This window comes from Haematobia irritans, chromosome 5 (assembly GCF_050003625.1).
Source record: "Haematobia irritans isolate KBUSLIRL chromosome 5, ASM5000362v1, whole genome shotgun sequence".
Taxonomy (NCBI): domain Eukaryota; kingdom Metazoa; phylum Arthropoda; class Insecta; order Diptera; family Muscidae; genus Haematobia; species Haematobia irritans.
The window spans coordinates 135,430,907-135,455,191 of NC_134401.1; the positions used below are offsets into that span (position 1 = coordinate 135,430,907).

Here is a 24,285-nt window from a genome sequence, read left to right on the forward strand (position 1 = left end):
GTCATTTCTGGCAGCGGGCCAAATTGCAAAAAAGCAAGAAAACCGCCACCATCGCAAATGCTATCAATGCGTCTCGCAATCATAGGGGATGCCAGAGACCGGCATTTCATTTGAATGGCAACGGTGGGAAAATGCTCTCGTTTGTCTTGTACATAAACTTGAACTGAAAGCGAACATTTTTGGAATACCTCAGATAGTGGGGCAGGTCAACATATACAACGAATACAACAACGTCAATTCCAATAGAAAAAAAAATTGAGTGAATTTTTTATTTGCAAAAACACAACGAATTTCAAGATCAAAACAAAACAAAAAACTATACTCTTCTTCAAGAGTTATCGACAAAAAGAGATTCGGGTTTTGTGTTATGCTCAAATACTTTCGTCTACTAAATTTCTCTTAATTTTTATTTTAGTTGCCGTACCACCATGGCCCAAGAGTGTGGTTTGGTATAATAAAAATGGGCGCGTTGACGATGGCGAACGTTATAAACATGTTGAGGATGGTTTGGGTGTTTATATGATCGAAATTAAACCATCTGAGGCTTGCGATGAAGGCGATTGGAAATGTGTGGTTACGAATAATGAAGGATGTGTTGGCATTTCATCGTGTGTGGTAAATATGGAAAGTAAGTCGTATATTTTGGTATATAAATTTCATATTTTGAACTCTGAGAGAGATTTTTCATAATGGATTAAAAGCTAAGACTGGGGATATCCGTCAAGTAAATCGTTTCAATTTAGTTCAATTTAAATAATTTGAATTTTGAAAACTAATTTGAAAAACTAATTAAAACTAAGTTTTAAAAACTAATTCATGAAGCATCCTTTGGGCTAGTTAGCTAAGGAACTTTTAAAACCCTACATTGGATATGTCTGTCAACAAAAAACAGGACCATTTCCTGTGAATTTGGAGCGTAGTTTATCAAGGGGTGGTACAAACAGTGTAGAAAACATGGATTGTTTTCTGTTTCCCTGCAAATTTCAAGAAAATCGGAAAACTTTCTATTTTCATGAAAAGGGCAAGGAAATGGTTCTCTTCCACTACTGAAAATCACATAACCCATATGCATTTTTATGATGAAATGAATATGGGTTATGTGATTCCCTACAAATTACAACTAAATCGAAGTTTAGATTCCAGATATTGAAAAATGATGTACACTGTATTAATTTAATGAGCTTCTCTCTCTGTTCTTTTAAAAACAGAACGTCCCCATCCCCGATCAAATATCGAAATTTTTAACTTTATTTTTTTCACTATACTTAAAAAAATCGGGCAACAGGGAGTTCTCCTCTCCGACAAATTAACCAAAAATAAAGTAATTTTTGTCTAGAGACCATACTCAACCTTCTCTAAAAATTTCAAGGACCCCACTCTTGGCCGACATTTCCTTCTCCTCGTCCAAATATCAAAAAGTCTGGAACCCCACATTAATTTCATAACTCCCTGCTCTCCCTGCTCAAATTTCAAGTAAATCGGAGAATTTAAATTTTTTCACTATACTTAAAAAAAAATCAGGGAGTTCTCCTCTCCGACAAATTATTGAGAAATAAAGTAGCGGATCTTTGTCTAGTGGCCACCCCTAACCTTACCAGAAATGTAAAGCAAATCAAAGATCTTAAGACCAATTTCCAAAATGGCAAGGGTGAGGTCCCCCTGCTCATCCAAATATCAAAAAATCAGTTTCCAAATATTAATTTCATAACCTCCCCCACGTCCTCTGTAAATGTTCCAGTAAGTCGGTGAAGTTTAGTTTTTTCACTGCCCTTTAAAAAAAAAGTCGGACAAAGAAGAGTTATCACGTGTGGCACGTGTGGTAGAATTCTTGATGTTTTAGGAGATTTTGCAAAATATTCCTCTCCAATTAAGAGGTATTTAAATTTTCTATATAAATGTAACCTGACCAAATTTCCTATATAAAAATTTTTTGATAAGATTTTCAATAAAAATAAAATTTTGAGAAAATTTTCTATAGAAATAACATTTTGGGAAAATTTTCAATAGAAATAAAAGTTTGAGAAAGTTTTTTTATAGAAATAATTTTTTTGGGAAAATTTTCTATAGAAATAACATTTTCTATAGAAATAAAATTTTGAGAAATTTTCTATAAAAATAAATTTTTTTGAGAAAATTTTCTATAAAAATAATTTTTTTTTAGAAAATTTTCTATAGTAATAAAATTTTGAGAAAATTTTCTACAGACAAAAATTTTGAGAAAATTTTCTATAGAAATAAATTTTTTGAGAACATTTTCTATAGAAATAAAATTTTGAGAAAATTTTCTATAGAAATAAAATTTTGAGAAAATTTTCTATAGAAATAAATTTTTGAGAAAAATTTCTATAGAAATAAAATTTTGAGAAAATTTTCTATATAAATAAAATTTTGAGAACATTTTCTATATAAATAAAATTTTGAGAAAAATTTTCTATAGAAATAAAATTTTGACAAAATTTTCTATAGAAATAAAATTTTGACAAAATTTTCTATTGAAGTAAAACTTGGACAATATTTTCTATAGAAATAAAATTTTGAGAAAATTTTCTATAGAAATAAAATTTTGAGAAAATTTTCAATAGAAATATAATTTTGAGAAAATTTTCTATAAAAATAAAAGTTTGAGAAAATTTTCTATAGAAATAAATTTTTGGGAAATTTTTCTATAGAAATAACATTTTCTATAGAAGTAAAATTTTGAGAAATTTTCTATAAAAATAAATTTTTTTGAGAAAAATTTCTATAAAAATATTTTTTTTTTTTAGAAAATTTTCTATAGTAATAAAATTTTGAGAAAATTTTCTACAGACAAAAATTTTGAGAAAATTTTCTATAGAAATAAAATCTTGAGAAAATTTTCTATAGAAATAAAATTTTGAGAAAATTTTCTATATAAAATAAAATTTTGAGAAATTTTTCTATAGAAATAAAATTTTGAGAAAATTTTCTATATAAAATAAAATTTTGAGAAAATTTTCTATAGAAATAAAATTTTGAGAAAATTTTCTATAGAAATAAAATTTTGAGAAAATTTTCTATAGAAATAAAATTTTGAGAAAATTTTCTATAAAAATAAATTTTTTGAGAAAATTTTCTATAGAAATAAAATTTTGAGAAAATTTTCTATAGAAATAAAATTTTGAGAAAATTTTCTATAGAAATAAAATTTTGAGAAAATTTTCTATAAAAATAAATTTTTTGAGAAAATTTTCTATAAAAATAATTTTTTTTTAGAAAATTTTCTATAGTAATAAAATTTTGAGGAAATTTTCTAGACACAAATTTTGAGAAAATTTTCTATATAAAATAAAATTTTGAGAAATTTTTCTATAGAAATAAAATTTTGAGAAAATTTTTTATAGAAATAAAATTTTGAGAAAATTTTCTATAGAAATAAAATTTTGAGAAAATTTTCTATAGAAATAAAATTTTGAGAAAATTTTCTATAGAAATAAAATTTTGAGAAAATCTATATATATAAAATTCAAATTATGTTTGTTTATTTGTTTGTTTGTTTATTTGTATGTTCCGGGTTGGCGCGAAAACGGCTGAACCGATTTACTTGAAACTTTCAGAGATCGTGGGGGGCACTCATGTGCTGAAAATAGGGTACCTCATTTTTTGACATATGGTCGCGGAGAGGAACCTCCCCTTTGTCCGATTTTTTGAAAATTAAACCAAACTTGACCGATTTGCACGAAGTTTTCAGGGATAGTAGGGGGTGATCCCTAGACAAAGATTCGCAATTTTTTTTCGAAATTTGATCGGGAGGGGGTACCTCCCCTTAAGCGACTTTTTGTTTGTTTGTATGGTCCGAGTTGGCTACGAAACGGCTGAACCGATTTACTTGAAACTTTCAGAGATCGTAGGGGGCGTCCATGTGGTGAAAATAGGGTACCTCATTTTTTGACACCTGGTCGCGGAGGGGACCTCCCCTTTGTCGGACTTTTTGAAATTTGGACCAAAGTTGACCGATTTGCTTGAAATTTTCATTGAAGGTTGGGGTTGGCATCTAGACAAAGATCCGCTACTTTATATTTCGATATTTGGTGGCGGAGGGGGACCTCCCCTTTGTTCGACATTTTTTAAAGTACAGTGAAAAAACTAAAATTCTCTAAATTATCTGAGATTTACAGAGAACATGCGGTGAGGTTATTTAATTAATATCGGATACCTGATGATTTCATATGTCGATGGGGAGAGGGACCTCCCCCTTGCCCTACTTTTTGAAACTTGGAACAAAATTATGCGATTTGCTTGAAATTTTCATTGAATGTTGGGGTTGGCATCTAGACAAAAATCCTCTACATTACTTTTCGATATTTGGGTGGGGGGGAGGGTTGGGAACAGCCCCTTTGCCCGACTTTTTTTTAAAGTACAGAGAAAACAAAACTAAATTCCCGCGACTGAAATTTTACGGAAAAAATGGGTGAGGTTATGAAATTTATATCAGGTTCCTGATTTTTTAATAAAAACAAAGGGGCATAGGGAGACATCGGCTTCTCTTAAGTACATACAGAGAAACAATTACACTTTACCGAGTTACTTGAAATTTACAGAGGACTGGGGAGAGGTTACGATATTAATAGTTGATACCTGACTTTGTGATATTTGGACGGAAGAGAAGCCGCCCCTTTAGACTTATAATTCCGATATCAGGTCGGTGTGGAGTGAAGGTGGGGAGAGGGTTCCCTTTTGTCCGTTTTTTTTTTCTTAAATTGAAAGTAGAGGGTTGTCCATAAATGGGAACTCGGTACATAATTTTATGATTTTTGCACAGGCTTCTGCCAGACTTCTTTTTAGTAACGAACTTAAATTTACATGAAATTGGCAGCCAACATAGAGGGTTAATGTGGTAAACTTTTTTACTACTCTTGCTTTTTCCGATTTATTGGATGGGAAACAATATTTTATTGTATGTTATTATAATATAGTGCTTAATTTTGAGGAGAAGGATAACTTTCCTTGACAAACCACACTTAAAATTCTCAAGAAATATAGAAGATTGTCCAACTACTTGAATACAGAACATTATTTAAAAGATTTGCAGGAAAGGGTACACCCTCTCACAGACATTTATTAAGACGAACCGTTTTACATATGAATATCCTCCGTATTTTCGAATTTGTTTTCAGCACGAAGGATATGGTTGACTAAGTTAACGCAAATTGTTCCTACAAATATGCTTCGGAATGCGCAGCGAAGCGGGCCGGGTTACGCTAGTTTTCTATAGAAATAAAATTTTGAGAAAAATTTTCTATAAAAATATTTTTTTTTTTAGAAAATTTTCTATTGTAATAAAATTTTGAGAAAATTTTCTACAGACAAAAATTTTGAGAAAAGTTTCTATATAAAATAAAATTTTGAGAAAATTTTCTGTAGAAATAACATTTTAAGAAAATTTTCTATAGAAATAACATTTTCTATAGAAACAAAATTTTGAGAAATTTTCTATAAAAATAATTTTTTTTTGAGAAAATTTTCTATAAAAATAAATTTTTTTGAGAAAATTTTCTATAAAAATAATTTTTTTTAGAAAATTTTCTATAGAAATAAAATTTTGAGAAAATTTTCTACAGACAAAAATTTTGAGAAAATTTTCTACAGATAAAAATTTTGAGAAAATTTTCTATAGAAATAAAATTTTGAGAAAATTTTCTATAGAAATAAAATTTTGAGAAAATTTTCTATAGAAATAAAATTTTGAGAAAATTTTCTATTGAAATAAAATTTTGAAAAAATTTTCTATAAATTCAAAATCTTTAAAATGTTAAATTTTCGTGATATTTCATACTATCAAAGACCATTGTAAGTTTTCCATTTTTGTAGTAGTAAATTTCCCTTGTTGGTGCAACATTTAGTACTCAAGGGATATTTGGGATATGTACACGCAAAAATATTTTCTCTAATCATTCATTCATTCGAAGAAAAGGGTTTTTTCATACTAACCACAAAAATTTGATCAAAAATTTAAATTTTTTTTTTTTAATTGGTAGATATGTGCTAAAATTTTCTTCAAATTTTGGTAGATTGTGTTTGGCAAGAGTGGCAACCGTGGAGTTACCTCCCATCCCAACCAAATATTGAAATATGAAGAAGCCGTGAAAATGTCAAGCTAATCGGGAACTTTGATCCAATTTTCAAAAAATCGGGCAGATATAAAAAAATTAGGTACCCTATTTCAACCGATTTCGAGCTTACCCGGATTTTATATAATTATATTTTAATTAAAATTACGAATAGGACAAAAACACTTTATGAATGTATCTCTCAAAGTTTTTCTTAAGAAAAATATTAAAATTTTTATTTTCAATTTAGTTATAAATACCTACCATCTTATTTTTGACAGTACCCAAAAATTATCGCAAGCCTCGTTTTATGGAAAGTCTTCGAGCCATTCTGACAGAGGAGGGTCTGGTATCTTTCGAATGCAAAGTCGTAGGTTTCCCCACACCAGTTCTCAAGTGGTTCAAAGATGGTCAAGAATTGAAACCGGGCGATGTCTATCAATTGACAGGGACCAATTCATTGGGCACCTATTGCTGTGTGGCCAAGAACTGCATGGGTGAGAGTAGTAGTGTGGCTGTACTCACAATTGAGGATATACAAAATCAACTGAAAGAAGAGGATCGCATTTTAATAGGAGCCAATAATCAACCACCAAAGTTTTTAATTGGCCTTAAGACACAAGAAACGAAAATCAATGAACCTTTCCAATTTATGGTAAAATTGGAAGCTACCCCAGAGCCTTTGTTGTCATGGTTCCGTGATGAAATACCCATAGAGATATGTGAGTATTACAACTACTATCGAGGTGAGGAGGACAATTGGTTTTTGGATATTGCAAATGTGGAATTTTTGGATCAGGCCGAATGGAAATGTGTGGCCGTGAATGAGTTTGGTACCAGTGTCACATCGTGTTTTTTGAAATTGCAAATTCCTCGCCATTATAAGAAACCACGATTTTTGGAAAGTCTTCGAGCTGTCCTCACCGAAGAGGGTGCTGTCAATTTGGAATGTAAAGTTATTGGAGTACCCCAACCCCTACTGAAGTGGTATAAAGATGGTGTGGAATTAAAACCAGGAGATATTCATAAGATCATCTCGGGTCAAGATGGAACCTGCTGTTTGGGTACCTATACCTGTGAGGCCCGTAATTGTATGGGTGTTGTGGCCAGCTCTGCTTCCTTGCTAGGTTTTGAGGATGATCATAGCAGACAAGAGGTGGATAAACAGAATGAGCTGCAGAGGAATTTCTCATTGTCTACCATACAGGAGGAGCGTACTTCACAATTGTATGAAACTCCTCAGGGTACAGAAGTATCTTTCTCTTTCGATGGCAAAGAAGTCTCGGTTTCGTTATATGAAACCCCCGATTTGACTGAAGATGAGGCCATTAAAATTGTGGAAATGTATGCGGATCAAATATCCGAACATGTCACCGAACACAATGTGGTGGAATTGCCCCCGTTACGTTTTGTCAAGGAAACATCTCAATCGGGCAAATTACTCATGGAGGCGGTGGTCATAGATATATCTCCCGAATACTTTAGTCATGACGAGGATCTACGTACTGAAGCTGGTATGGATGATATTTCATTGAATGAAATAACCATACATGGATCCTCCATTAAGGATGAGAAGGAAGCTATGGAAGATTTGAAACATGACGATGAAGATAAAATGGATGAGGAGGCAACTTCCATTACAGCTCCTTCCAGAAAACGAAGAAAATCTAAGATCAAAGAAGAGGCAGATGAATTCAAGAGTCCCGAGAAGACTATCATCAGTTTGGAAGAAGCGGATACTTCGGAGATGCAAACCTTTGCTAGTGCTATACAATCTCCAGTTGATTCCTCATTTTATCAATCCTTAGATGAGGGTGTAGAAGCCCCAGCTCGTAAGAAGGGTAAAAACACAACGGGAAGTGAATCCTCAAAGACCACCGACACCGAACACCAACTACAGGATTTATCGGGAGCCGAAGGAGATGGCTTAATTATATCCACAGCAAAATATCCCAAAGCTGTTACCAGCGAAGAGGAGGTACAAAGAAATCTCAAGAGTCTATTGCCTTTGGCCAAAATGATAAAGATTCTCGATGGCCATTTGAATGCCGTGGAATCAGAGGTTATAGCCCAATCGGTAATGTTGATGACCCCTTCGTCGGCAGATCAGTCCATAGCGATTATCAAGAATGTCATAGAGCCCATTAACCAGATCCAGTCAAAACTCAAAGTCTACTCGGGAGAAACCCCTCTGGATGCTTTGTTCGAGACCATGAAGGATGATGTACGTAATCTACATGTGGCCTTACAGGTTATCGAAAAATGTGTGGAAATCGACGAGACCGGTACTACTCTCATCCAAAGGACCAGTGTTTGCATTATCGATAGTATAGCTGATCATTTAATCAAGGCCCTGAACGAGGTCAAATCAGTATCCAAGCTATTTGAAAATGAGCATTTAAGGAATCATTTGGTAATGACAGTGGATGACATTAAACAGGGCTTGGAGATTACCAAAGATACCATCAAGTCGCAGGCCCTGTTGCAGGAAGCTCAGGAACTTGAGGCCAGTACGCATTTCACTGAAACTGTAGCGAAGCTACAGGATATTCCAGAACCACTGCCATTTACAAAAGCCACCGATGCCCCCTTGCCCAAAGAAGCTGCAGCGGTGAGCCTAGTCTGTGATCCGGTAATGCGTATACAAGAGGCCTTAGAGAAGGTAGAGAACGAATTGACTTTGGAGGAAAGCGATGAGGATATATATCTCAAGGTGCATGAGAAAATCATGAGCAATTTAGTGGATCCATTCAACGACCTACAGAAGGTAGTGGCAACGGTGGAAAGTCGAGTTACCACACAGACAGGATCCACAAGCATGGAACATAAAATCAATATGGCTGTATTAGATATTGTCTCGCCTCCTTTGTTTGAATTGAAGAAGGGTTTGGAGATAATCCATCTGCAGCCATCACATGATATAGAGGCTGGTAAGCTTACAGTATCCACAGTCGAGTCGATGGTACCTCCTTTACAGGAAATGCAAAATGGTTTGGCTCAATTGAGTCAGGACATTGTAGCTGGACATTTGGCGGCCGAAGAATCATTCATGGACACTGATGATATGAAGAAACTCTTGCAGTCTTTGGCTCAAGCCGTATTGCATTTGGAAACTAATATAGAGCACATTAACGAACGTTTACCTCCAAATGTTAGCTCCAGTCTTTCCCGCCTCAAAGAAGAAATATCATCACTCATAAGTCAGGTCATAGACAAGGATATTGATAAATATCACTTGACAGTGTTGGAGAATATCAAGAGACCCATTGATGAACTCAACTATTGTATTCGGCAAATTGAGCAAAAGGCTATTTCCGGGTCTTTGACTGATTTAGTGGATCCCCTCCACAGTCTCAGCGATAAGGTCAAAGTAAGCCAAAGTATCCTGGATCTCTCTCCAGCCAATCGTCAGAACCAAGATGTGGCCGATACCCTCTATAAGATAAGGGAGCTAATCAAGCGCATTGAAATCGGAATCGAAGAGGCCGAATTCCGAACCCTACAAAAAGAAATCGAATTGGACGAACAACAGGCTATTAAGGATCAAACTCTCTTCGCCTCAATGCGTCAAGAAATGGAATTGAAAATCGATTTGAATGATGGCATCAAAGAGTTGCAACGTCTAATGGAGAACATTCAACTGTTGCAACAAATGAAATTCTTGGATCATAAGTTAGAGGGAACTCTAATGGATCTGAATATACCGCTGCGTCGTATGTGTGATGAGCTGAAGCATCAAGAGATTCAGGGAGTCGATGTCAAGTCCCTTCTAGCTTCGGTGAATGCCTTGAAGACCATAGCTGGTACTATTTCCAAATTAAATACATCCCTGGAGAAACTTGGTGGCATGCGCACCCGTGACGAATTCCATAAATTCTTCTCTAAGAATTGCCGTTCCCATTTTGAGGAATTGAAAACGACCATCGATCAAATGGAATACTTTGATAGTGTATCTGGAATCAATCTACCTCTTTCAGTGGCCGATACCTTTGATAAGACCCTAGTTGCTTTGGAGAATTTGATTTCTAAATGCATATCGGGAACCACTGCGGATACGGAGGAACTTTTCACTACTTTGGATGATGTTTCGGCCATGCATTCGGCCATCGAATCTTTACCCACCGATTATGCCAGCGCAACCTCTGATTCGGGTCATCTCAAGGCTTTCGAAGAGAAAAGAGCTCAGGTCGATCAACTTTTGGGTCAATTGAAGAATAGCATAGCCTCGGTATTGTCCCATTGCCAAGAGGTCGATGTAACCTCATTAAAAGATGAAACTGCCCAACAAATAAAATCCACTTTGGGTAAAATTGAGGATTTCCAACAAAGCTTGGAAAGGAGTTTACATTCACCCTCTATGGGTAGGGCTTCCACGATTTCCGAATGCTCAGATCACCGTTCCATAGCTGAAGCAGTGCATAGCTTGGAATATTGTGCCTTGCAAATACAAGAATTTGTAGAATATCATGATGTGAAAGAATTACCCACCGAGGAGGTATCCCAATTGAAAGCCATGGCTAAACCCCTTAAGGAAATTGTAGAGGGTGTCAAAGTTTTCTATACCCAAGAAATGGAGCAAGCAGAATCAATGACTACATTGTCACAAGTATCCATGTCCTCATCGGCAATGTTGAGGAGTATAACACCCCATATATTGGCGGTACAGGAGCATCAAGCTTTGGATACTTTGGAGTCCATTGCAGAAACATCTTCTATGTCTAACCTGAAGGAGGTGGTGAGACCCTTAAGAGAATTGGAAAAGGCTTTGATATGTACAGAGGAGCAGCAATTGCTCTCACAAATCTCCACTCTCAGCGATCAGGAAAGTTTGGAGCATTTGAAAGTTTGGGCTAAACCATTACTTAACCTTAAGGAGGCCATTTTACATGTCAAACAAGAACATGCCTATAGCTCCGTTGAAGAATGTCCCGATTTTAAAGTGGTCAAAGAGAAATCATCTCTACTCTTTAATCTTCTGAAATATTGCGAAAATATGGATACACAAATATTGGAAAATATCGATGAACTGTCCTCATTAGATTTATCCGAAATGAAGTCGTTGGCGGAATTACGTTCAGTTTCCGCCTTGTCACAAACGGCGGGTCCCGTTGTTGTCACTGCCCAAGAGGAAGTAAGAGTATTCGATTTAAAAGCAGGAGTAGCTGGCGGCTTGAAGCAGTTGGAAGAGTGTATGGCATCAACGAAAAAAATCAAAGACATTGAAGTCAAAGAACTGGAGTTGATTATGCAAGACCTTAAACAGGATCTACAGAAAATGGAAACCCATCTCCTACAGCAGACATCTCAAGATAAAAGCGAAGAATCCCACTTGCTTCAATCGGAGCAAGGAAAGGTGGCGAAAACTATGTTCCGTCTTAAGGAATGCTTGGTACATACCTATGAGTCGGCTGGCATTGAGGTTGGCTTGGAAGATATAGAGAAAACATTTGAAGATCTTTTACAAGCCATGCCCACATTGGAACTACATTTGGCCTTAGAGATGAAAGAAAAGATTCATTTCAACTTCTCTGAATTTGTTGTGGCTTGTCTACAAACAAAACGTCCCGAAGATTTTGGTTCCCTTATGCCCGTCTTTAGGAATCTTATGGATACCATAAATACCATCTCGACATCCTCAAAAATTGATATAGAACCTTCGTCCAGTGTTATGGTTCAATTACAAACTCAGCTGATGGCAGCATTCAATTCTGTTAATGATCTTTCGGAACAATCCAAGGATCAGTCTGTGAAAGATATTCTCCAAGAGATGCAAAAATCTTTACTATCTATTTACGACTTTATTGAAAATAATGAGGGGAATCTTAGAATAATAGAGCTGCTACAGGAGATTGACGCAATAAGCCCTCAACTTCTGGAGGCCAATATCCTATTGGCTCAACCGCAAGTTTCGCAAGCTGAAGTAGAATTTCTGATGGAAAATGTTCGCCAAACTCAACAATTCTTAACCGAAATACAAGAGGGTCTTGTGCAAAATAATCCCATTACTCAGAAGTTCATGGATCTTAATCAACCCATGGTGGCTACATTGAAAGAAACTCTGACCTTAGTCGAAAATAAATTAGAGCAACGACAAGTCTTCAATGAAGAGCAAGTACAAATGGCTCAAAGTATGAAAGGTTTATTGGAAAACCTGAAAGGTAGTATGGAGAAAATGCAAGTTGAGAAAGCGTGTGTGGAAGCACCAGCTCAAAAGGCCACTCAACAAGACAACAAAGCCATCATGCAAAAGGCCGAAATTTCCCAATTCAAGGAAGAAGCTCAAATATTCCTAAATCATATCCAAGAAGGCTTAGTCGAGAATAATCCCATTACCTTGAAATTCATGGACAAAAATGAGGCTTTGGTAGGGAAATTGAAAGACACTTTGACCTTGGTGGAGCATGAACTTGAAGACCCGAAAACGGCAAACGTGGAGGAATTAAAATATGTGCCCCAAATGGCAGAGATTTTACAAAATCTCAAATCTAATTTGGAGAAAATGCAAGCCGAAGAAATTTCTCAGCAAGTTCAAGAGCAAAAACCAGTTTCTCAAGATCTGACTGTTGCTAAGCAAAAGGGCGAAATTTCCGAAATCAAGGCCGAAGCTCAAATTTTCCTTAGCGAAATACAAGAAGGACTACTGGAGAATAATCCTATTGCTTTGAAATTCATGGAAAAGAATCAATCAATGGTAGCCCAATTGAAGGAGACACTAACACTGGTAGAGCAGGAAGTCGAAGAAGCCAAATTGCCCCAAAAACAAGAATTGAAACATGTTCCTCTAATGGCAGAACTTTTGCAAACTCTCAAATCATGTTTGGAGAAAATGCAAGCAGAGGAAGTCGCTCTCAAACTTCAAACCCTAAAAGCAACTATTGAAGATGTTCCAGTCGTGAAACAAAAAGCCGAAATATCGGAAATTAAGACTGAGGCTCAACTCTTCCTAAGCGAAATGCATGAAGGTCTAGTAGAAAATAATCCCATTGCTGTGAAATTTATGGAGCAAAATCAAACAATGGTTGCAAAACTTCAAGAAGTGTTGACAATAGTAGAGCATGAGATGGAAGGACCAAAATCATCAAAGCTAAAAGATGTCAAACAAGCTCCTTTGATGGCAGAGATTTTGGATAGCTTAAAGACGAATTTAGAGAAATTGCAATCCGAAGAAATCTCCCCAGAACACCAAACCCAAAAAGTAATTTCTCAAGATGTCGCGCCTACGATGCAAAAGGCTGAAATTGCGGAGATTAAGGCCGAAGCTCAAATCTTCTTAAGCGAAATGCAAGAAGGTTTGGTAGAAAACAATACAACAGCATTGAAATTCATGGAAAAGAATCAAGCTATGGTAGCCAAATTAAAAGAAACCTTAATCGTGGTTGAACATGCCCTGGAAGGTTCTAAGTCATGTGAGATAAAAGATTTGAAGGAGGTACCCTTAATGGCAGAACTCCTAGAGAATCTGAAAACTAATTTGGAAAAACTGCAGTCCAAAGAAATCTCCCCCGAACACAAATCACAGAAGGCTATTTCTCAAGATGTCCAAACATTGAAGCACAAAGCTGAAATTTCGGAAATCAAGGCCGAAGCTCAACTCTTTTTAAGCGAAATGCAAGAAGGTTTAGTAGAAAATAACCCCACAGCATTGAAATTCATGGAAAAGAATCAAGCCATGGTAGCCCAATTAAAGGAAACCGTAACCATAGTTGAAAATACCCTCAAAGATTCAAAGTCATCTGAGGTAAAAGATTTGAAGGAAGTACCCCTAATGGCAGAAATCTTAGATAATCTGAAGACTAATTTGGAGAAACTACAGTCCGAAGAAATTTCACCCGAAAATCAAATCCAAAAAGCCATTTCTCAAGATATCCAAACTAAGAAACAAAAAGCAGAAATTTCAGAGATCAAAGCCGAAGTTCAGCTCTTCTTAAGCGAAATGCAAGAAGGTTTAGTAGAAAATGACCCCACAGCATTGAAATTCATGGAAAATAATCAAGCCATGGTAGCCAAATTAAAGGAAACCTTAACAGTGGTTGAACATGCCCTTGAAGGAGCCAAGACATCTGAGGTAAAAGATTTGAAAGAAGTACCACTTATGGCAGAACTTTTGGAAAATCTCAAAGGTAATTTGGAAAAACTACAGGCTGAGGAAGTAAGCCAGGAAAATAAGCTTCAACAAGGTATACAAAAGCAAATTACTGTCGAACAACATAAGGCGGAAATTTCAGAAATCAAGGTTGAACCTAAATCTCAAGAGACCAAAGACGAAAAACCTGAAAAGACATCGAAGTCTTTATTACCTCCCTATCTACAGGATGTACTACAGCTTGTTGAGAATACTCTTGCACAAACAGAGAAAATTGCCAAAACGAAGCAATATCAAAACAGTAAGGAATTTATAGATGCAACATCAAATAATCTAACAGAAGTCCAAATGGCCATAAAGGAGGATGCACCTAGCTCCATAGAAGATCGTCTGTTCTTAACCCTTTTCAGGACGAAGGAACTATTGGGTTGCTTTGAACCTCAAGAGAAAATCAATCAGCAAGACTCATTAGAAATTCTACAAAATGTCAACAAAATATTCGTGGATATTCTTAATGGCAATGACAAGTTGCGCAAATCTATGCTTTTCGATATGGTGGAGAATACAAAACCTGTAATGCAGCAAATTACAACGGCTATCGATAAAATAACATCTCAACCACCAGTTCTTAAACAATTAGCATCTAGTCTTAAAGGCTTGTCCACAGAAATCTCAGAAATTCAAAAGCAAAATAAAGGTAATCTCAAACCCACTACAAAAGAGTTTAATAAACTTAAGGAATCTGTTCATGAACTAATGGAAACTTTGAAGACTGTGGAATCTCTTACACACTCATCTCTTGATTTAACAAGATTAAATCAATTGGTTGAAAAAATACAGAATGAGGGAATAACAGACGGTCTTGAAATTTTACAAGAATTAGAAAAGATGAAAGACCTGTTTAAACAAGTAATAGAGGTTATTGAGAACGAGAAAATCTCTCAGAAATCTGTGGAAGCATGTGTGGAAGAAGCCTTACAAAAACTCAATAATGTTCCAGAAAGTCAAGTTCTCCAAAAGGATTTAGAAGAAGCTTTGAATTCCAATACACAAGAACAAAAACGAAAATGCATCTTCAAATTGAGGGAGCATATTGTGCACACATATGAGGGCTCACCATTGGCAAATGAATTGGAAAATGTCATCGATTCCTTGCTTGACAGCTCTCCGGAATTGATCCAAGTGATAAACGCCCAATATTTGGAAACGGTTGAGGAGAATATGAAAGCTCTGAAACAAAGAGTGGACTCTGTAGTCACCAAACCATGGCAGTCTAAATTCGAAGGTCTTAACTCTAAATTGTCTCACATTCAAAAAGTAGCCGACAATTTGAAATCTGTAAAAGAAACCGAAAAGTCATCGGTTAATATGATTGAATTACAAAAGAATCTTATGGACATATTTGTAATGTTTGACGATATGTTGGATATAAAGGACGAGACATTAACGCCTGATTTGGAAAAAGTTAAATCATTAGCCTTGGCTCAATATGATACAATCGAAAAAAGTGAAATGCATGTCCGCACACTGACCGTGTATGAAGATATTCTAAATCTATGCAAGTCTATTGATGTTGTACTCCAAAGTGTTCATAAATCTGCAAATGCTGAAGTTTTCGAGGTTAAGGTCGAAAAGGTTGTGGAACAGAAACTCGAGGCTGAAACCAAGAAGGCCGAAGAGAAGGTCGTTCAGAAGGATGCTGCAAAGGCTGATGTTTCCGAACTTAACGCCGAGAAGGTTGAGGAACAGACACTCGAGACTGAAGCAAAGAAGGCCGAAGAGAAGGACATTAAGAAAGATGCTGCAAAGGCTGAGGTTTCCGAGGTCAAGGCTGAAAAGGTTGAGGAACAGAAACTCGAGGCTGAAGCCAAGAAGACCGAAGAGAAGGATGTTAAGAAGGACGCTTCAAAGGCTGAGGTTTCCGAAGTTAGGGCCGAGAAGGTTGAGGAGCAGAAACTCGAGGCTGAAGCCAAGAAGGCCGAAGAGAAGGACATTAAGAAGGATGTTGCAAAGGCTGAAGTTTCCGAAGTTAAGGCCGAGAAGGTTAAGGAACAGAAACTCGAGGTTGAAGCCAAGAAGGCTGAAGAGAAGGACATTAAGAAAGATGCTGTAAAGGCTGAGGTTTCCGAAGTTAAGGCCGAAAAGATTGAAGAACAGAAACTCGAGGCTGTAGCCAAGAAGGCTGAAGAGAAGGACGTTAAGAAGGATGCTGCAAAGGCTGAGGTTTCCGAGGTCAAGGCTGAAAAGGTTGAGGAACAGAAACTCGAGGCCGAAGCCAAGAAGGCTGCAGAGAAGGATGTTAAAACGGACGCTGCAAAGGCTGAGGTTTCCGAGGTCAAGGCTGAAGAGGTTGAAGAACAGAAGCTCGAGGCTGAAGCCAAGAAGGTCGAGGAGAAGGACATTAAAAAGGATGCAGCAAAGGCTGAGGTTGTCGAAGTTAAGGCTGAGAAGGTTGAGGAGCAGAAACTCGAGGTTGAAGCCAAGAAGGCTGAAGAGAAGGACATTAAGAAAGATGCTGTAAAGGCTGAGGCTTCCGAAATTAAGGCCGAGAAGGTTGAGCAACAGAAACTCGAGACTGAAGGCAAGAAGGCCGAAGAGAAGGACGTTAAGAAGGATGCTGCAAAGGCTGAGGTTTCTGAGATTAAGACCGAGAAGATTGAGGAACAGAAACTCGAGGCTGAAGCCAAGAAAGCCGAAGAGAAGGACGTTAAGGAGGATGCTGCAAAGGCTGAGGTTTCCGAAATTAAGGCCGAGAAGGTTGAGGAGCAGAAACTCGAGGCTGAAGCCAAGAAGGCCGAAGAGAAGGACATTAAGAAGGATGTTGCAAAGGCTGAAGTTTCCGAAGTTAAGGCCGAGAAGGTTGAGGAACAGAAACACGAGGCTGAAGCCAAGAAGGCCGAAGAGAAGGACGTTAAAAAGGATGCTGCAAAGGCTGAGGTATCCGAAGTTAAGGCCGAGAAGGTTAAGACACAGAAACTCGAGTCTGAAGCGAAGAAGGCAGAAGAAAAGGACGTTAAGAAGGATGCTGCAAAGGCTGAGGTTTCCGAGGCCAAGGCTGAAAAGGTTGAGGAACAGAAACTCGAGGCTGAAGCCAAGAAGACCGAAGAGAAGGATGTTAAGAAGGACGCTTCAAAGGCTGAGGTTTCCGAAGTTAAGGCCGAGAAGGTTGAGGAACAGAAACTCGAGGCTGAAGCCAAGAAGGCCGAAGAGAAGGACGTTAAAAAGGATGCTGCAAAGGCTGAGGTATCCGAAGTTAAGGCCGAGAAGGTTAAGACACAGAAACTCGAGTCTGGAGCGAAGAAGGCAGAAGAAAAGGACGTTAAGGAGGATGCTGCAAAGGCTGAGGTTTCCGAAATTAAGGCCGAGAAGGTTGAGGAGCAGAAACTCGAGGCTGAAGCCAAGAAGGCCGAAGAGAAGGACATTAAGAAGGATGTTGCAAAGGCTGAAGTTTCCGAAGTTAAGGCCGAGAAGGTTGAGGAACAGAAACTCGAGGCTGAAGCCAAGAAGGCCGAAGAGAAGGACGTTAAAAAGGATGCTGCAAAGGCTGAGGTATCCGAAGTTAAGGCCGAGAAGGTTAAGACACAGAAACTCGAGTCTGAAGCGAAGAAGGCAGAAGAAAAGGACGTTAAGGATGCTGCAAAGGCTGAGGTTTCCGAAGTTAAGGCTGAGAAGGTTGAGGAGCAGAAACTCGAGGCTGAAGCCAAGAAGGCCGAAGAGAAGGACGTTAAGAAGGATGCTGCAAAGGCTGAGGTTTCCGAAATTAAGGCCGAGAAGGTTGAGCAACAGAAACTCGAGACAGAAGCCAAGAAGGCCAAAGAGAAGGACGTTAAGGAGGATGCTGCAAAGGCTGAGGTTTCCGAAATTAAGGCCGAGAAGGTTGAGCAACAGAAACTCGAGACTGAAGCCAAGAAGGCCGAAGAGAAGGACATTAAGAAAGATGCTGTAAAGGCTGAGGTTTCCGAAGTTAAGGCCGAGAAGGTTGAGGAGCAGAAACCCGAGGCTGAAGCCAAGAAGGCCGAAGAGAAGGACGTTAAGAAGGATGCTGCAAAGGCTGAGGTATCCGAAGTTAAGGCCGAGAAGGTTGAGCAACAGAAACTCGAGGTTGAAGCCAAGAAGGCCGAAGAGAAGGACATTAAGAAAGATGCTGTAAAGGCTGAGGTTTCCGAAGTTAAGGCCGAGAAGGTTGAGGAGCAGAAACTCGAGGCTGAAGCCAAGAAGGCCGAAGAGAAGGACGTTAAAAAGGATGCTGCAAAGGCTGAGGTTTCCGAAGTTAAGGCCGAGAAGGTTGAGGAGCAGAAACTCGAGGCTGAAGCCAAGAAGGCCGAAGAGAAGGACGTTAAGAAGGATGCTGCAAAGGCTGAGGTATCCGAAGTTAAGGCCGAGAAGGTTGAGGAGCAGAAACTCGAGGCTGAAGCCAAGAAGGCCGAAGAGAAGGACGTTAAGAAGGATGCTGCAAAGGCTGAGGTTTCCGAAATTAAGGCCGAGAAGGTTGAGCAACAGAAACTCGAGACTGAAGCCAAGAAGGCCAAAGAGAAGGACGTTAAGAAGGATGCTGCAAAGGCTGAGGTATCTGAGATTAAGGCTGAGAAGGTTGAGCAACAGAAACTCGAGGCTGAAGCCAAGAAGGCCGAAGAGAAGGACGTTAAGAAGGATGCTGCAAAGGCTGAGGTATCTGAGATTAAGGCTGAGAAGGTTGAGCAACAGAAACTCGAGGCTGAAACCAAGAAGGCCGAAGAGAAGGACGTTAAGAAGGATGCTGCAAAGGCTGAGGTTTCCGAAATTAAGGCCGAGAAGGTTGAGCAACAGAAACTCGAGACTGAAGGCAAGAAGGCCGAAGAGAAGGACGTTAAGAAGGATGCTGCAAAGGCTGAGGTTTCTGAGATTAAGGCCGAGAAGGTTGAGCAACAGAAACTCGAGACTGAAGCCAAGAAGGCCAAAGAGAAGGACGTTAAGAAGGACGCAGCAAAGGCTGACGTTTCCGATGTCAAGGCAGAAAAGATTGAGGAACAGAAACTGGATGGTGAAGCCAAGAAAGTCCAAAAGAAGGACGTTAAGAAGGATGCTACAAAGGGTGAGATTTCCGAAATTAAAGATGAGAATGTTGAAGAGCAGAAGATGGAAGCTGAAATCAAAAAGTCGGAAAAGAAGGATGAGTCAGAGTTATTAGGAGTGAAAACTAAGAACGTTCAAGATCAGTCTGAAGTTTTGGATATATATCCTGGAAAACCCCTGGAAGCTTTGGTTCAAACTGCTGTAAAATTTGTTTCCTCTTCTAAAGATTCTCAAAAATTGAAAAAGGCTTTGGAAGATGTTTTAAAATCTCCAGAAGAAGAACAGCAACAAAAAGCAATCACTAAGTTGAAAGAATTCATTGTAGACAATTGCGATGGTAACTTCAGAAACGAAATTGGAGATGTTATTGATGCCCTCCAGGAATATAATTCCCACCACATTGATTTCATCAATGCGGAATATCTCTCAAATGTAGACAGCATAATAACTCCTCTTAAAGAAAAAATTGATTCAGTTAGAAACAATCTATGGAAGTCTAAACTGGGCGGCCTTAACTCCAAATTGTCTAGCATTCAACATGTAGCCAATAGTTTGAAATCCGTAAAGGATGTAGAAAAATCGTCTGTAACCATGATTGAGTTGCAAAAGGATTTCATGGAAATATTTGTGATGTTTGATGACATGCTGGAAATCAAGCAATGCGAAATCAAACCTGACTTAGAAAAGGTGAAATCGTTAGCTATCAAGCATTATGATTCCATTGAAAATTCTGTGGTCAAACTTCGCACATTGCAAATCTATACGGATATCGAAGGACTGTGTAAACAAATTCGCAGCGTGGTCAAGGCAATCAGTGAAATGCCATCGGATCAAAAGGAAGAAGCAAAGGTCAAGACGGAAAAAGAAAAATCTGAGAAAAAGAAAGCTGAAGAAGAAGAAGGCGGAAAAACTAAACCTGTTGATAAAACCGAAAAGCTTTTGGAGATTTGCGTCAAAAAAGCGTTGGATAAAATTGGAGATAAAACCGATACCGAAAATCTTCGTACTGTTATTAAGGATGTTCTAAAGGCCCATACAGGTGATCAAAAACGAATATCTGTATTTAAGGTCCGAGACATCTTGCTGAGTTCATATGAGGGAGCCATATTTACCCAAGAAGTCGATAATGTGGTTGATGCTCTGCTCGAAGATGATTTGGATCTAATCGAATCGGTTAACAGTGAATACGCAAAGAACATTGAAAGCTTCATGAAAAATTTAAAATTGAAGCTGAGTAGTGTACCAGAGCATCCATGGGGAGCCAAATTCGATGGTCTACATTCCAAACTTTCGGACATACAGAAAGTTGCAAACAATTTAAGAGTAGCTAAGTATGAAGAAAAGTCTGCAGCCAATATGATTGAATTGCAAAAGAATCTCATGGAGATATTTGTCATGTTTGATGATATGATGGATATTCCAGAATCCGATGTGAAACCCGCATTGGAAAAGGTCAAAATATTGGCTTTAAAGCAATACGATTTCATCGATCAATCACAAAAACGTGTACGTTCATTGAATGTTTACGATGATATTCTGAAATTATGTAAATCCATGGATATAGTGGTCAAAACAATTGAAGCCATGAAGAACAGCGAAAATCAAGAAGTTTCTGGAGATAAGACAGAAAAGAAAAAGCCGGATGTTGAAGTCAAGAAGGATGTCAAAAAGCCAGAAGTCTCTGAAGTTAAGGCGGAAAAGAAACAACTTGAATCTGACGCTAAGAAGGGATTGGAAAAAGATGTTAAGAAGGATGCCGACAAAGCAGAAATATCTGAAGTTAAAGCTGAAAAGGCAGAAGAGAAAAAGCTAGAATCTGAAGCCAAGAAGGGAATGGAGAAAGACGTTAAAAAACATGCCGAAAAAGCAGAAACCTCCGAAGTTAAGGCTGAAAAGGTAGAAAAGAAAAAGCTTGAATCTGAAGCCAAGAAGGGATTGGAGAAAGATGTAGATAAAGCCGAAATATCTGAAGTTAAAGTTGAAAAGGCAGAAGAGAAAAAGCTTGAATCTGATGTCAAGAAGTGTTTGGAGAAAGATATTAAAAAGGATGCCGAAAAACCAGAAGCCTCTGAAGTTAAGGCAGAAAAGATTGAAACTGAAGACGACAAGGGGTTGGAGAAAGATGCTAAAAAGGATGCAGAAATTAATGCTGAAACAGCAGAAAAGGAGAAGCTTCAAACTGAATCTAAAAAGGGAGGGGCGAAGGATGTTAAGAAAGAGGCTGACAAGGCAAAATTGTCTGAAATTCAATCAGAAAACGAGAGCGAACCTAAAAATGATATCGGAAAAGGAGAGCTATCAGAAGCAAAAGTTGAGAAAGAGAAAGAAAAGACACAGGAAATTGATACCACCAAACCTCAAGTCAAAGAAGAGAATAAAGACAAGAAAAAGCTCGAATCTCAAACAACGGAAGAAAAACGAAAGGAAACAGAAGACAAAATAGATGTTAAAAAACGAGGATCCAAACCAGAAATCTCGGACAAAACTGCAGGAAAGAAAGTCGAGAGCGGTGACAAGAAAGAGAAAAGGAAGAAATCTAAGGAGGACGTTTCTGATGCCAAGGTTGAAAAATCTCAAGAAAAAACCTCACGCGAGGCTGTGGACACAAAGGAAGAAGAGTCTAAGCTTCGAAAGGATGATTCCGCTGCTAACAGGGAAGAAACTAAATCTGAAACTGAGAGTAAGAAAAGTTCCGATATTGAGTCAAAGAAAGATAAAACTGCAGATATGGAAACCAAAAAAGACCAAGAAAAAGAAATCTCTCGGAAAAAGAAAAAATCGCCTAAAAATGAAACAACCGATATCGATGTTACTGTTACAAAAGCAGGAGATAAGGAACCAATTTCTACCAAAGAAAAGGAAACAGAGCGACAAGTGGACACAACCGAGTCTAGTTATCGCGAGAAACGTTCAATGGATATCGAACATTCTGCTGATCAAATCGATACTACAACTAAGAAATACGACATTACCGATACTAGGCCAAAGAAATCCAATGAATACAAAGACCTCAAAGAACAACGTAATGCCAAACGTATGCCTACGGTGGATATCAAATTGACTAATCGCAATTCTTCCGTGGGTAGCGACATAAAATTGACCTGTAGCATTTCTGGCACAGACCTCCAAGTGCGTTGGTACAAAGACAAAAAACCCATCGAAACAAATTCAAAATATCGCATCACGCAAAACGATGGTCTATCGTGTTTGGAGATTAAATCGGCCGATCAACAAGATGCAGCCGTTTACAGATGTGTAGCATCAAATCGGAATGGTGAAGTGGAAACTAGCTGCCTCGTGACACTATATGATGTACCCACGAATAAATTTGGCACACCGCCCATATTCACTCGTAATATCAGAGGTATGTTAATCGATTGTTTTGTTTTCTTCTGCTTCAATTGAACACTGCAAGTTCTTTCCAATATTTTTGCTCTTTGCTTTTCTTAACACTTGGGTTATTTACTTGAAATTGAATTTCATTGATACCCTACAAGCATGCTATATTAGATAAGAGTGATTTATGTAGGGAAATACTTTGCATGCCAGATTAAGATTAAGAAAGATAAAGGCCATAATTAAGCAATATAGGATAAGTAAATTTTTCTTTGATAAACGCGCTTTGGGAACTTCTTACATCACCTTAGGAGTGCTTGAAGTATTTCACACGCCTGACGTCCTCGCATATTCGTTCTCACCCGTAGATATGTGCGATATCATCTAAAATAGTGGAATAGCTGACCGTATCAAAAACGTTGACCCTAATGCTTTCTAAGGTGTTGATGTTGTTAGCAAGACCTACGTTGATAAATACTGACAATGAATCTCTTCATTGGACTCTGGAGGAGTATTTGGCCGGTTGTGTTCACCCTTATTCGCATCTTTATCTGGTTTGAGTAGCGGAATTATTCTCTTGTCAATGAGTGCTGCCCGATTCTATGTTATGTTCACAGACGAGGATCCTCCTTCTCTTTATTGAGCTTAGATTATATTGCTTCCGATGCTCTAACCAGGTGTTGCGCTTGAGTTCTTCAATTCTCATACTATTATCCAGACTCGGTTAGCAGGTTCTGGTATAGACAGGGATAGGCAGACGAATTTTAATACAGTCCCACTTCCTTCACTCAAAAGTTTGGCCTCGATTGGGGAATACGAGTAGATAGAAAGCGAGTGGTTGCTGTTTGGATTATATTCGGGAAATTGATCCAAAACAGGGGTATAGAGCGATTGGTTGATGTGTGGACGATATTAATTCTTCGATTGTCATACTAATATCCAGATTCGCTTTGCTGGTTCTGGTATCAACAGGAATATGCAGACGAATTTTAATCGAGTCCCAATTCCTCTACTCAAAAGTTTGGCCTCGATTGGGAATTCGAGAGGGTACAAAGCGAGTGGTTGCTGTTTGGATGATGTCCCGGAAATGGTCCCAAAACTGGGGTATAGAGCGAGTGGTTGTTGTATGGACGATATCCCGGAAATTTCTCCGAGCAATATGAACATGAGAAGTGGTGGTAGCTCCCTAAAGCACCCCTTTTTGAATGATGTCATGGAAAGGACCCCAAAACTGGGGTACAGAGCGAGTGTTTTGTTGTGTGGACGATGTTCCGGAAATTTCTCCGAGTAATATGAACCTTAGAAAGAGGTGGTAGCTCCCCTGTTTGGACGATGTCCCGGGAATTGCCCCAAAACTGGTGTATGAGTGTGTTTTTTGTGTGGACAATATCCCGGAAATTTCTCTGAGCAATGGTTAGGTTAGGTTAGGTGGCAGCCCGATGTATCAGGCTCACTTAGACTATTCAGTCCATTGTGATACCACATTGGTGAACTTCTCTCTTATCACTGAGTGCTGCCCGATTCCATGTTAAGCTCAATGACAAGGGACCTCCTTTTTATAGCCGAGTCCGAACGGCGTTTCCCATTACAGTGAAACCACTTAGAGAAGCTTTGAAGCCTCAGAAATGTCACCAGCATTACTGAGGTGGGATAATCCACGGCTGAAAAACTTTTTGGTGTTCGGTCGAAGCAGGAATCGAACCCACGACCTTGTTTATGCAAGGCGGGCATGCTGACCATTGCACC

General features: G+C 38.2%; 1 protein-coding gene across 1 annotated transcript in view; it reads left to right on the forward strand.

The window, feature by feature from the left end:
- Strn-Mlck (Stretchin-Mlck) overlaps positions 1–24,285 on the forward strand; it is a 201,305-nt gene that overhangs the window by 58,338 nt on the left and 118,682 nt on the right. The window contains exons 6-7 of the mRNA XM_075310984.1: positions 416–628; positions 6,350–22,567. Coding sequence (XP_075167099.1) covers positions 416–628; positions 6,350–22,567 — 16,431 coding nt within the window. The remainder of the gene's footprint in view (positions 1–415; positions 629–6,349; positions 22,568–24,285) is intronic.